The 15,508-nt window shown below is 40.8% G+C and overlaps 1 protein-coding gene across 2 annotated transcripts in view; it reads right to left on the minus strand.

Moving 5' to 3' along the window:
* KIF16B (kinesin family member 16B) overlaps nt 1-15,508 on the minus strand; it is a 245,950-nt gene that overhangs the window by 215,393 nt on the left and 15,049 nt on the right. For both annotated transcript variants that reach the window (XM_004697819.4, XM_045295431.1), the window contains exons 4-6: nt 7,279-7,395; nt 4,747-4,844; nt 220-329 (exon numbers count right to left, since the gene is read on the minus strand). In XM_004697819.4, coding sequence (XP_004697876.1) covers nt 220-329; nt 4,747-4,844; nt 7,279-7,395 — 325 coding nt within the window. The remainder of the gene's footprint in view (nt 1-219; nt 330-4,746; nt 4,845-7,278; nt 7,396-15,508) is intronic.

Here is a 15,508-nt window from a genome sequence, read left to right on the forward strand (position 1 = left end):
AGCAAATGTTTTGAGAATGACAAGGGCAATGAATGTACAAATGTGCTTTACACAATTGATGTATATATGGATTGTGATAAGAGTCGTATTAGCCCCTAATAAAACGATTTTTTAAAAAAGGAATAAGATGTCAAAAAATATATCTATTTTTCCACACCACCACAAACATTATGGTACATTTATTTTGTTAAGACAAGTTTCCAAAAAGCAAACTCTTACCTTCAACGTAAGGTCCTTCTTTGGGATGCTCACGGACTCTTAAATTGAAAGTTTTAGATGACTTCCGCCTAAGCAGATCTCTCACACGCTCATTATAAATTTCTAGATAGCTAAAATTTTAAATAGAATTAAATTCAGAAAAATCTCTTGGGGCATGAATAACAATATTAAAAGCAAAAGAAACTTATTTTATAAGTGAAACTGTGCATCCATGCTGTGATAATTATTTCATGTCATGCCCACAATAAACCAAAGGTAGCTACTATTACTATCCCCACTTCAAAGGTTAGGCAGTAGAAGTTTAGGTGGTTTAAATAACATGTACATGGCCACACCGCCCTGAGAGGTAACGCAGACATGGAAGCCCTAGACTGTCATGTTTGCTGACTGGCCACCAGATATAATTTCAAGAAGTGAGCACCACAATCATCGAAGTCACCATTTAGGTTTATAGTATGCCTGCCAACCTAAAGAAGGGCACAAACGTGATTCAGCTAAAAGTATAAAACTAGTGAATTAGACATACTAATGGAAAACTTACTTAGACATGCTTAAAAGGATAAGCTTAGTCCACGTAACATAAATACTTTACATTTCAGTTTCTTTACAAATGGGGTTATTTCAACCAATCTCCCACATCCTGGTCATGATTGTCATTAGAAACTTAAAGTGTTTTAAGCTTTATTTCCACCTATCGTAAATAAAAGATCTCTGGTGGCATAGCGGATGACATACGGAGTTGCTAACCACAAGGTCAGCAGTTACAAACCACCAAGTGCTCAGTGAGAGACAGATAGTAAGGCTTTCTGTAAACATATACATAATGAGAGGGGAATAGTACTATGTACTCATATCTATATGTTAAGAATTAAGGTTGTAGATGGACATTGGGCCTTGACTCAAGTATTCCCTTAACACAAGAACACTTTGTTATAATAATCCTGGCATTCTGTGATGCTCACCTTCCCGACACAATCGCTGAAGACAAAGACAAATGTGGTGAAGAAAGCTGATGATGCCTGGCTATCAAAGATATAGCACCTGGGGTCTTAAAGGCTTGAAGATAAACAAGCAGCCATCTAGCTCAGAAGCAACAAAGCCCACATAGAAGAAGCACACCAGCCTGAGTGATCATGAGGTGTCAATGGGATCAGGTATCAAGCATCTAAGACCCAGAATAAAAGGGGGGAGGACAAGAAATGGAGACCCAATGCCATCTGTAGACAGTTGGACATCCCCTCACAGAGGAGTCACAGGGAACAGATGTGCCAGTCAAGGTGCAGTACAGCACTGATGACACACACAACATTCCTCTAGTTCTTTGGTGCTTCCTTCCCCCCACTATCATGACCTCATTCTACCTTACAAATTGGATTAAACCAGAACATGCATACTGCTACAGATAAGAACCCAAAACACAGGGAATCCAGCATAGATAAACCCCTCAGGACCAACAATGAGAGTAGAGATACCAGGAGGATTAAGGGAGGGTGGGAAGAGAAAGGGAGAACTGATCACAAGGATCAACCTAGAACCCTTCCCAGAGGGACATATAATAGAAAAGTGGGTGAGGGGCGACTGAGAACGATGTAAGATATGGAAAAAATAATCTATAACTTATCAGGGGTTCCTGAGGGAAGGTGGGTAGGGGAGGGAGGGAGGGGGAAGAAATGAGGATTGGATATTAGAGGTTCAAGTGGAAGAGAATGCTTTGAAGATGATGATGGTGGCATATGTGCAAATGTGCTTGACACACTGGAGAAATGTACAGATTGTGATAAGAGATGTAAGAGCCCCCTAATAAAAGTATTTTTTTTAAATTTTAAAAAAGAGTACAGTCCCAGAAACTCAAAAGGGGCAGCTCTACCCTGCCCTATAGGATCTGATGAATCAGTTTTTGTTTTTATTTTCCAAACCATTTTATTAGTCTTTACTCTAGACACCATCCCATTCCATAGTTCAATCACAGGAAGCAATAATATTACACAATTGCTATCAAAATCAGTTTCAAAACATTTCTTTTTTTAACTCCTTGGTATCACATCCTTTTTAAAAAATAAATCATTTTATTGGGGCCTCTTATAACAATCTATACATCCATTGTGTCAAGCACATTTGTACATATGTTGCTATCATCCTTCCCATTATTGTTCCTGAGGAGTTAATCTGTCCTAGATTCCATGTGTCAAGAGCTCTTATCTGTATCAGTGTACATACTCTGGACTAACCAGATTTGTAAGGTAGAATTGGAGACATGATAGTAAGGGAGAGGAAGCATTAAAGAACTAAAGGAATGTTGTATGTTTCATTGGAGCTATACGGCACCCTAGCTAGCTCATCCCTTTCTTGTGACCCTTCTGTGAAGGGATGTCCAATTGTCTACAGATGGACTTTGGGTCTCTACTCTGCCCCTACTTGCTCACATCAAAATGATTGTTTGTTTGGGGTCTTCTGATGCCTGATACCTCATGATCACTCAGGCAGGTGTGCTTCTTGCATGTGGGCTTTGTTGTTTCCCAGCTAGATGGCCTCTTGTTTATCTCTTTTAATAGCCCGGCACCATCAGCTTTCTTCACCACATTTGTTTATGTACCCATTTTTGTCTTCAGCAATCATGTTGGGAAGGTGAGCATCACAGAATGCCAGGTTATTAGAAAACAGTGTTCTTGTGTGGGGAACAGAAGGATTTCTCTCAAGCTGTCTCCCCCAAAATTATGTACCAGACTTAGCCGCTTGAGAATGACTGTACACTGGGCGGTCAGTGAATGTAGGTCAGAGGTTATTCTCCTTAACATGAGCCATCTAAAGCAACCAGACTGTATAGTCTGACTCACCCTAAGTAGGGCCCAGTCCCTTCTGCTATTGTCCCCTTGAAGCAGCGCCTAAAGGCAAGCTCGGGACCACTCTATGATGACTAAGCTCATTGAGTCCAGGGTCCACCCATCTTGCCACACATGCCCCCCTATTCCCTCCACTTACTATTATGCGTTCACCCCTAGGTCATCCCCCTCCTATTGCTTGTATTGCCTATGTTACAACCCCTCCCTATGACATAGGTTGTTATCTGCTATCAGGGGGCTTGCATGCCTCCCAGGATAGTAATTGTCTGTTTTATTGTATGAGACACCAGAATGATCAAACCCGCCCAAGGGATGAATTGTACTGCCCCTCTCTGTGACGCATGATGCTGTGATGTATCCCCCTAAAGTAATATGATGCGTGGTTAGCAATAAATAAGGAGGCTCCATGGTTCTTGGGAGGAGGAGGAGGAGGAGGAGGAGGCAGCTGCTTCTACTCTGGCAGCTAAGTTCCCTCCACGAGGACCATCAAGTGGGGCTGAGGTGAGCAATGCTACCATGAATTGCGTCTGACTCCATTACTTGACTCCATCTTTTAACTCTCATGCAATGACTTTACAAAATTTCTTATTATCACTGTACAATTGCGCCTACCGGACCTGTGATGTTTTGTGGGATTCCCTCTCCCCTTTAACCCGACATTCTTGCATTGAGCAAGTACTTGAGTAGTGGTGCAATGTCCGCCTGCTACCTAATACTTAACATAGAAGTTCATGTGCATAGACCTGTATCCATATTGTTAATAAATATATTTACATATGTACATGCCTGTATTTAGACCCCTATAAATGTCCTTTGCCTCCTAGTTCTTTCCTCTATTTCCTATTACTTTCCTCCTGTCCTGCTACCATGTTCGACCTTCATTAATCTCTAAGTAATTCCCCTCGGCTACATTGCACTTGATCAAACCCCTACAGGCATTCTATGCCCTCTTCACCATTGATTTTAGATCACTTGTTGTTCCTTTGTTCCTGGGTTTGTTGGCTCCCCACTTCATATCAGCTCCTTCTTATACCCCACCCCTACCTCTCCACCGCACCCCTCAGGAAACCTTACTCTAGTTGTTGTCTCTATATGTTCATCTATCCTAGCATTTATATACTGGAAATCATAAAAAACACATAACAAAGATTCAAGAGACTACCTACAATGACAAAATACAGCAGAGATAAACCTCAATATGAGACACACACACACAAAGAATATATTAAAAACCAGATCAGGCCCAAAGTGTATCAGAGGGGAGATCAAGTGGCAAGGTTTTAAGTCAGATTTCAAGTCAGAGTTAACACTTTAATATTATGAGTCAGTATTGACTCGATGGCAGTATTAGTGGTAAGTACCATAAATACACCCAAACAACCCACTGCCAGTCAGTTGATTCCAACTCCTAAGGACTCAACACCAGGCTTCTGAGGCTGTAAATCTACAGGAGCAGACAACCTCATCTTTCTTCTGCAGAGCAGCTCATGGATTTGAACCAGTGAAACTGTAATTAGCCGTCCAACACTTAACCAACAGCATCACTGGGACCCCTTATGGGAAAGGGCAAAGTTACACTCTTTCTTTAGAAAGTTGAAGGTCTTACTAATTTCCATGCTCTAAAGGCAGAACAAACAGCCTTGGACCCAATGAAGAACACACTCAGTCATTCAGACCACGGACCTACCTGACTTCAGTTCGAAAAGATCTTTCATCCCATCTGGTGGTTTCATTTATTTGACTGAAAAGCCCTTCACATATCCGAGGTATTAAGCCAGAATCATCCTGAAACAGAAAGTAAAAATAAAAAAAAACAAAAGTAGCCAAGGGTCCTTCATGCCAACCCCAGTCCTAACTACCTTGGGCCTCTAAATATCCTATTTGCTCTTCCAGGACTCCTTCCTACTCTCTGAAAGGAGAGGATCGGACCTGATGTTTCTACAAGCTAGGGCTTTGGTAGCAGAACGTTATCAACGGTTAAGTTAAATCAAGGCACAAGGAGACGTACTCTTTCAAACAAGACTGTGTACAGCTATAGAATAAATGTCAGCTAGATGACCTAAGCAAATGACTAAAGAAGGTGAAATAATTCGCTGGGCATGATTTTCCTCAAAGGTAATACTTGTCTTGAGACGCAGGTGACAATACAGCATTACATGTGTACAATGAAACCTGTGAGAGCCAGAATTAGGAAGAAACTGCCTTGTGTTTCTGGATCGTTGTCGTTTCCCACGTTTGACAGGGTGCAGTCTTTCCATTTTTCTAGGGCTCGCTTTAGTGGAAAATATATGTACATTTCTTCTGTGGCAGGCTTCCCCCTTAAAAAGGATCTGCACAGGTTTCTGTATTGTACCCCACCATTAACGTACTAAGGAGTCTGATAGGTGGGGGTTACGCACTAGGCTACTATCCTCAAAGTAAGCAGTTTGATACTACCAGCTGCTCCAAGGGAGAAAGACGGGGCTTTCTACTCCCATGAGCAGTCAGTCTCAGAAACTCGCAGACGCCGTTCAACCCTGTCCTACAGGGCCACTAAGAGTCAGCATCAGCTTGATGGCTGGTTTTTGCTTTTTGTTTTTTATTAATGTACTAATTCCTAGATTGGCCTTACAAGACAAGAGAATTTTAATACATCATATTAGTTATACAAAGTAGGCACAATATTCACCAATATTCATAATTCACTCATTACTATTAAGCTGATTACATTTCCTTGTCAAAAAACTAGATAATCGAGTTTCAGAACCTGGATCTGATATTTTCTTCTGAAGCTACATTCCTCCCTACATACATCCAACTCAACCCTCAAAATGAAGGTAATATTATCACTGCGTTCAGAGAATTTTGTTAATTGTACTATTCATCTATAGCAGTTAGTAACCAGAATAAATAGGTCTCTCACCATATTTTTTTCTTATTTAAAAATATGTTAAAGAATACTCAAGCCGTGCTCAAGTGCATGGTCAGAGATCAGGAGAGTTCTATAAATGGACAGGGCCCTATACACTGGAATCAACTTGATAGCTGTGAGTATGGTTTTTTTGTTGTAAATGTTTAACTTTCATAAAAAGCCCCCAGGGACTCAGCAGGTAAATTTAATTTTGAAAGATAGCTTTGTTTCTCAAGACACAATCGGAAAAGTAGGAAGAGAAAAGCAGATGAGAGGTAACACAAATCTCCCGAAATGATCAGTGATTCATTCACTTATTGGTTTTCTCTCAGTTGTTCTTCTCTATTTTTCAGCATTGAGGATTCATAGCACAGCATGTATATAATTATTACATAACAGAAACGCCTCGATTTAAGAAGCAAGGCTACAAAAAGGGAATTATTGCATCTAGAAAGAGCTCTCATCCTTTAATGCACTACTTCCATGGACCACTAAACCTTCGGCATAAAGGCAATACGGTGCCCACATTCTGGCAATATCTCCACGTCTAGATCATGCCATAAGTCTGGGAAGTCACTGGACAAAGTTTTCACTGTGATACAGAATAATAAAACATAAACACTATCTGAATCTGGAGAGAGAGATAATGTCCTTCTAATAATGTCTAGTTTTTACTACTCTACATTTGGGACATGTCAAAAAACATGAATGCCTTCTCATTTATACAGCATAACTACTGTATTCTACATATATAAATGTGAAAATTATGTATGAAATATATGAAGAGGGTTCAAAAAGTTCATGGAAAAAGCCTAGTCTTTAATTCCATGCTTCCATGAACTTTTTGAAGCATTGTCATTTAACTGATTAATTTTTATGTATTTGCTCAATTTATATAGTAACTTTTCACCAAAGATTTAGATTTTATTGTATTTTTCTTGGGGGGAAATGTTTTGAATAATGTTTGAAAGAACAGAGTTCCAAAACAAATAAAAAGAACAGAGTTCCATAATTCTATATAAACTTGTTGTTGGCAGACGAGAAGAATAATTACTTGTGTGCCCCGCATACTTTGTTTATCCTATTATAAGGCCTCTAAAAATAGAAAAGGAACTGGACTGCTATCCATTATTCATGCACATAAACTTAAAAATTATTTTTAACTTTAAGCCTCCAAAAAGAAATAGAGTTCAACTTATTATCTTATTACGAAAGACTGATCAGCCCATGAAAAGCAAGTTATTACAGACCAAGTAGATAAGAGCTAATCCTGTCAGTCCACAGAGAGATAACAAGAAATGTTCTCCCCACACCGTGCAAACAACGTACAGAATTTCCCATCATAGTGTACGATTTTCCAGAGCCAGTCTGACCATACGCAAAGACGCAAGCATTATAACCTTCAAATGCAGACTTCACGACATCTGTGCCAAGGGTTTTGAAAACCTGGAAGTCAAAAAATACATACAAAAGAAACAATTACCATTGATTTTAATAAGACGTTAGCGATGTTCTTGAATGCTACTTTCACCTGAAAGCTTATAAATAAATCACTACAGGACCAATAAAATAGGTACCCCAATTTTTAATCCAAAGTAAACTTTTTGAGCAAGCAAATAGCCACGCTTTCTTATTTAAATCACCAAAATTTCCTGCAATATGAAAATACAAGTGAGGCAAAGTGGCAATTATATGTAGAAGCAAAGATGATTTTAAAGTGTGATGATTTACCATTTCAGAATCATGTGAATTCATAGACCTATTCATTCTATCAGCACTTCCAGGACTTAATATTCAAAGCCTGAAGTCAAAGCAGCCAGCTATTACTGCTTGAATCGTATCAAACCGGCATCATATTACAGAGTTTCCTCTTGATCAAAATAAACCTCACGTCCCTGGAGGTTTCATGGAGCTGAGTGATGGAGGGGTGTGGATGAGGCTGGAATGGTTGGGATCCCCCAGGTTAGGGTCTTGATACCGCTACTTATTTGTATTTTTTCCCAGAGTGAAGAGAGAAGAGAGACAATCATCTGAGGCCTGGAATCTCACCTACAATGGGCTGAGTTCAGGTCAGTTGAACAAAATAATCCAGTAAGACACTGTGGTAGTTACAAACGTTCATGTCAACTTGATAAACAGACTGAAGGGGTGGAGTTTAGTCTGCCAATCAGGTCACAGCCTGATGCCTCCTTGTGGACATGGGCTTCTCATGAGGATTCTAGGAATTTCCTCTCTTTCTCCCTGGAGGAGGGCCACACTCTATGTCTGTTTCACCTCCTATTGACAAGCCAGGAGGCAGAGACCCGTGGACACAGCCCGGTGATGCACTGGGCAAGAAGAATTTATGGACTAGTATCCAACATATGGGCTAGTATCAGACTTAAGAACTTAATCTGGACTGGGCTGGGATGTTTTCTCAAATTGCTCCTTGATACAAAGCTCTCTCTTACATACGAGTATCTCTGGATTTGTTTCTCGAATCAACCTGTCCTAACACAGACACTTTGAGGAGTAGAAAGGAAAAGAGTCACACTTCATGGAAAGGAGGTAAGTTGATTACATCCTGGTTATACCCATTTGGGAAAGGGAATAACTAAAAGTTCTCAACTCCCACAAGCCTTCACATAGAAAATCAACCGCAATTATTACGGAGACTATAGCACCAAGCACTAACCGCTGTACATTAAAATCATCTGGGAAATAAATATGTAAAAGTATTAAAACTCCCATTTAATAAAATGGAAAACTGTACTGTAAGAAAATAGTTCTGGAAATATGTATTTTCAGTCATAACAACGCACACGCTCATTCTTCCAGGGTAGCAAAGATTGTCCTATGAACGTTTCATTGGGATACTACCTGATCCATGTCACGGCCCTAATCTTACTCGTTCAGACTTCTGTTTGCTCCCAAAGTTCATAGAACATTTAAAAGGAACACATTTGAGTCTCTCACGAATGCCAAAACATGGCAGAAATCAAAGAGTACAGTATTAGCTAGTGAAGGATTAGAGAAAGAGGAATACCACTTTCTGAAGTGAATGGCCTAGATAGGATGTCCCTAAGTTTACTTAGCATGCCACCCCTTTTTCAGGAAAAAAAAATAACTCGGTGCCCTCCTGGCAATTAAAAACTATTGTACTACAGCTCATATTCCAGGCTAAAGGGAACATATCTACTTTTACAGCTCCCCTGAATCATTATAATGCCCAGTAGGGGTACAGGGAGTGGTATCATACAATTTGGAAAACACTGATCTAGATGTAATGTCTAAACACTGATATGTCAAGATGCATAGTTTCACACTTCGATATTTTTTTCAATGAAGGTTCGTTCCTATGATTATGCAAAAATACTTTTTGTCTTATCCTCATAGACCACTCTTCCTAGTTTATATTAGTCTGAAGAAAAGAAGAAAAGAAAGATTAAACTCACTGCCGAGTCAATGCTGAGTCACAGCAACACTATAGGACATGATAGAACTGGCCCTGTGAGTTCCCAAGAATGAAAGGCTCATCGGGAGTGGAAAGCCTGTCTTTCTCTCACAGCACAGCTGGTGCCATCAAACCACTCTGTCACCAGGGCTTCTGATTAGGCTGAAAGTCATTGAAACCTATCCAGCTGGGTGACCCTGTTTCGGTTTAAATACCATTGGCTGAATATGTTTAAACCAGTGAATTATATATGTGAATTATGTGTCAATGAAACTGTTACTTTTTTAAAATAGTGGTTGTTCATAAACTAGAATAATAGTTACATGACAGGGTATGGCTATTATCCTAGCACTATCGGTGTTGTATTTCAGAACAGATCTTGAAGTGGCTTTTTCGATAATGAATGTGATGCTGTTCGCCGTTCAGTTGTCATTTGCAGTAGAGTTGACCATATGATTCAAGATGGTCACTAACAGTCCATTCCAGCTCATTGATGCCCAGCTTATTGATTTTTATATGTTTCATTTCATTTTTTACAATCCCCAGTTATCCTTTGCATATTCAATGATCTGACTATTAATGAATATTTGCAGCTATGTCCCCCTTCTTTTAATCATGCCACCTCAGCAAAAGAAGGTCCCCCAAGCTCTGATCTAGCCACGTCATTAATCTGACTCTACTTGGAGAAAGCAACTTCTCCCCAGTCGTAGATCATTATTTATATATTACTGTACTATATATATGTATGGCTATAGATCTGTGGTTACTGTTACAACTATGGGTTTGCTTGTGATTTATCTGCCTTGGTGTGACTAGAGGTTGTGATGTGTCTTTGTAACTGGCGCCGTGTGCTACTACAGTTCCATTGCTGCATTTATATTTTCCTGACTTCCTGTAGCTGTTTCTGTTATTGCGTGTAAGATTCTAATTGCAACACTATACCTATGTATGATTATACCCGTGTTGTTATATCTAATGTTTCTGCATTTATCACGGACGCCAGGTGTTGCTGTAATTAAATATTAATATAATTTTGCTTTGACTCCAATAATAAAATAGTAATAACTACCATTTGTTAGGGGAAAAAAAATACCATTGGCACAGCTTCCAGGATCACAGCCACCACAATATAACAAGCTGAGATTGTGTAGGTGGTAGATTAATTTATGAATTCTCATTAGAATGCTCTCAGGTAAGTAGTATTCAAAACCCATTTTTCAGATGAGAAAGTTGAAGGGAAATAGTGAGGAACAAGATACAATAGTGAGAATCAGAATTAGAACTTAATCAGGTCTTTCTGATTCCAAAGCTTATGCCTTCTAACCTTGATCAGTGTGTTCTTCACACACCTTATCAATCAATACCCAGCCCCAAGGCTACTTGGAAGGCCCTCCCCTGGCCATCAGGAAAGGCGCCCAGGCGTCCCCAGGCCTCTAGTTTGAGGTTTAGTCTCATCATTGCCTATAAAATGTGAAAAGAAACTTTACTTTCCCAAAAAAGTAAATATTAATTTTTACCATTTCATGAAGTGCTGCTGGATAGAAAGGAAAACTTTCCGTAGACTTTTTAAAAGATTAAAAGAAGAATGTTCTCTCAGGGACTGAAACAAAGTCATGAAAACATCACTTAAGGCTTTCAAGTTGAAATTCCTCCCTGAGGTTAAAATCACACCCATCATTTTATTATTACTTGATTTCCTAGAATCATTCAGACTTTTCTGACATACAAAGGGTCTCAGAGAGGCTAGTGCTGGTGGATAGGACTATAAAACATGCCAACACATGCAGGGCCGGAGGCTTACATGCCCAGTCTTGACTTCTACCAGACCCCGAGAACCAACAAGACCTGCTCACGTCTCCAGGGTTCTTGACGGGACCACAAGCTAGGTCTTATGATAGTTACCACAAAGGGCTCAGTGAAGCACAATCTACCCAGCCAAGGTAAGAGGGTCGGACTGCTCTGGGATTCATGAACTGTTCTTCCTCATTGGCGTAACACTCCGCTGGGCTCCCTCAGGGGGCAAGGTTACCCACCTTGCTGCGTGACTGAGCATGGACTTTAAAGAGAAGTTCCAGAGTATCTTTAGTCTTGCCAAGGCCTCCTTTGAGGAGAACTATCCGCAAAAGAGCCCTGCCTAAATGCCCCACCGAGCTTGTCAACCAGGAGATTTGGGTGTCTCTAGTTATATGACATCAAAGCTTCTTTATGGCGGTTTTCAATAACTATTTTTTAAAAGTAGACCTCATTTTATAGTCTTTAATTTATCTTAGTGTAGATTTTAATTGATCGTTTCCTTTTTCTGAATTTTAAAATTAATGTAAAAAGAAGAATATAAATGATCATCAATTTTGTATCTGTTTAACATTAAGGAATCTTGACTTGGTCATAACGATAAGCATGATCTAGTTTCCTAAGATCCCTGTACATTCAAATGATCAACAAAAAGACCAGCATCATGCTGAGAACGCTGCACCTCCTGTTGATTCCAACCTCCGGTAACAGCTCACCTCCTGCTCTTAAATGTGTTCTTATACCAAAATGTAGTCAAAATTCTAAATTAAAGCTTTTTATCAGGATATCCTGAACTTAGGAATACGAGAAGATTATTTTCCCTTTACTGATTGAGTTAGTTAATTGTGCCAACCTGGCCGATAATCACATGTGGGGCTAACTGAAAGGCAGAGGGATAAATGGGTGGTGAGCCTCGCCTTTTTAGTTCTGGAGTCTCTTGATTTGTGATGGTCGCACCAGGGTGCAGCTGCCTTAGCAGTTCCCTGCTTCTGCTTGAAAGATTGACTTCCTACAAGACATCCCCAAGGAGAAGCTACATGGACCTATCCCGATGCAGCCCTGGGTGCTGGAGCAGCCGTGTAGAGACCCCTGCTAGTGCTGAGATGCTTACATGCTCACTGACTCAGCTTTCCTCCTGCAGTCAACATTATTGCCTCTGTTTTATGAGGTGGAGGACTTTGTGGACTGGTGTTGGGTTAATGGGTTAATGTTGGACTTGTGGGCTTGGGCAGCATTGGGTTGGGATGTTTTTGTGATGCACATTTTCTTTACATAAAACTCTCTCTTATACATGAGTTGCTGTGGATTTGTTTCTAAGTACCCAGACTAATACACTGATTATAAGACCTCACTGCCATGTCCACCTTATAGAGCTCTGTAGAACAAGATGGAAAGGCCCCTGTGGGTTTCCGAGACCGTAAGTCTTCACAAAAGCAGGACATCTCATCTGTTCTCCCTTAATGATTATAACTGAGTGCTGAAAATAGTCATTTTTGTGCATGATTTCTCCTAGAAATCAGTGTTCACTAACATCTCTCAGGGTTTTTCTCATTTTGTGATTTTTTTTTATTTAAGCAATCTCCTCATTTGTGTAAAACTAGGATCAAAGACCCCAACACATCCGAGAACAGATGCTGCACATTAACTGAGAACTAATGCTAAAGCATCGGTTATTTTCGTCAGTTGCAAGCTGCACACAGACTAAAACAATCTTTTTTTATTTCTAGGCACTTATTTCTAACTCCCAGAATAGCTAAATCTGTTTCTGCTTCCCTCACCCTGCCTCTAGCACTTGAAAGTGTCCAGTCTTCCCCTAAAGAACCCCCACTGGAAATGGGTTCATCCTGTCAGCAAACCTTTAGGGACCATCTCCAACATGCCAAGCGCAGCCCGCATACAACACTCTTAATTTTCATCCCCAGGCTTTTCTTCAGCACAACCCTCTGGCCTCAAAAGTCCTCAAACTCCGATTAAACAGGGGAGAGATTCAGCTGCTCATTAGGTAACTTAGAAGGGGAAACCCTCCTGATTCTTCATCCACCCTCTGCTACAGTGACTAATTTTTCCTTAATGAGACATCTTCGTATCCACAACTTTATTCCCTATTGCCATGGAAACCAAAATCTGGATTCCATTATCTATGACACTGTACTCCTTAGAAGACTTCTACCCATCAATTTTAACAAACTAGTCACCTCAAAACCAAGGGCAGCTTCATTTACTCACTCACTAATCATCATCTATGGGGCTGCCCTCTCCTCATTTAAAACAGGTCATCTATTTTTCTCTCATATCCTTAAAACTGTCCCAGACTATCCCACCACTGTATACATCAGCTTCAAGATTTCCTACTTAATAGATGTGTGAACTTGAGAAAGTTACTTAAATGAGCAACAACCAGATGTCCTGACACTGATGGGAACACAAGCAACACTGGTTACTCTTCACTCTCCCGGGTTTGCTTAAACACCACCTCCAGGAACTTCATCTCTCCGCTGCTTCCTTCCCCACTGCCCCTGTCCATGAATGCCTGATACTGGACTCAACACATCACTGCCATCAAGTCAGTGCTGACTCATAGCAACCTTATAGGACAAAACTGAACTGCCTATGAGGTTCTGAGACTGCACCTCTTCGTGGGAGTACAAAGCGCCGTTTTTCCCTCTTGGAGCCCCTGGTGGGTTTAAGGTGAACTTAAGGAATGCAGCCCAATGCATAGCCACACCACCACCAGGGCTTCCATCTCCTTTGACCATCTCCTCTATATCACTGTCTTTCTTAATGCCAACTGCGATCCTGTCTCAGGAAGCCAAACTCTTCCAAATGCCTTTTCTAAACCAACTACATAGGGCTTTTCATATGTTAAGGTGCATGCAAGTCACCTGGGGATCTTGTTATACTGCAAATTCTGATTGGGGGAGTCTAGAAGAGATCCAGAGTGTTGGTATTTCTAACCAGCTCCCAGACAATGCTGATAATGATGGTCCATGAATACATTTCAATCACAAATAACCAGACAATAATGTTATACTTTTCATGTTTAACTTCTGACAATGCCAACGCATATATCCCAGCCTGGAATAGGCAGGACAGGAATTCTCAGCTTCATTTTCACAAGTAAAAATTGGAAGCAATGCAACCTCCAAAGCCACACGGAAGGTGTTACAATGCCAAGAGGATCATAAGGATGGAACTAGTATTCCACCCCCAGCATAAGGGCTCCTTATAACAAATCCCACCCTGCTCAAATACTTATCCTTCTGCTCACATGAAATGTCAACTTCGTTATCTCAATGGACCCCTGGCCAGACTTTGTATCTGTTATTATCTGTCACGTTACATCTATATGTTAGACCATAAAAGCCAAAAGGGCAGGTTTCCTTTAAAATTTTCAGCTTAATTATAGGTTGAGGGGCATTTTTGAGACTCCACTATCAGGGTCAACTAGAGGCTTGGAGGAACTACGACTGACATCTGAATGACCTATTCCAAATCACTTCACCTGATCCATTCCATCAGTCATGCTAAGGACAATGAGAGGTCTGAATGACCCATTCCATTATCCATTCCAGAGGTCATGTCCAGATAACCCATAGATTAACACCACATGATATGATAATGAAGTACACAAGCCGTGGACAATGAGACCAACCAGTACAAGGACCAATCAGGTTGCAATGTTTCCAGTGAGAAAACAGGCTAGGCACTTGATGTGAGGCAATAGGATCCCATCACCCGATCTCCATAAGACCTGATGTAATGCCCCTAGACCAGCCTCTTCCTCAAACCGCAGAGGGACCCGCTTCATGATTGAAGCCAACTCCGCTTCCTGTCCAGCTGCACTGTCTCTTCTTTCAACCTTACGCGTGTGGTTCCCTTTCTTGTGGTAACAAACCTGTCGAGAAGGACTTGTCGGCACTTCCCCGGGAAAAACCGCAGTGACATGAACTGTTACCACATAACACCAACACACGAGGAGAATGTGACTGGGTTTTAGGATGACCTCCCTGGTGATGCTGTAGGTTAGTCTTGAACTGCTAACCATCAGTTTGGGGGTTCATACCCACCAACTGCTATGTCGGCCCATCTTGTCGAGGATCTTTGTCAATGTCCCTCTACCAAGTACAATGTCCTTTCCAGGGACTCTGCTAAGACCATGTCCAAAGGACGTGAGACCAAGTCTGACCATCTTTGGTTCTAAGGAGCATCTGGATGCACTTCTTCCGAGGCAAGTCTGTTTGTTCTCCTTGCAGTCAAGATTTTTGGCCAGCAAATGTATCCATTCTTCTTCAGTCTTGGCCAACACCATAACGCAAATGTATCCATTCTTCTTCA

The sequence above is a fragment of the Echinops telfairi genome, unplaced genomic scaffold (genome assembly GCF_000313985.2).
Source record: "Echinops telfairi isolate 266 unplaced genomic scaffold, ASM31398v2 ScPeMD7_5592;HRSCAF=6446, whole genome shotgun sequence".
NCBI lineage: Eukaryota > Metazoa > Chordata > Mammalia > Afrosoricida > Tenrecidae > Echinops > Echinops telfairi.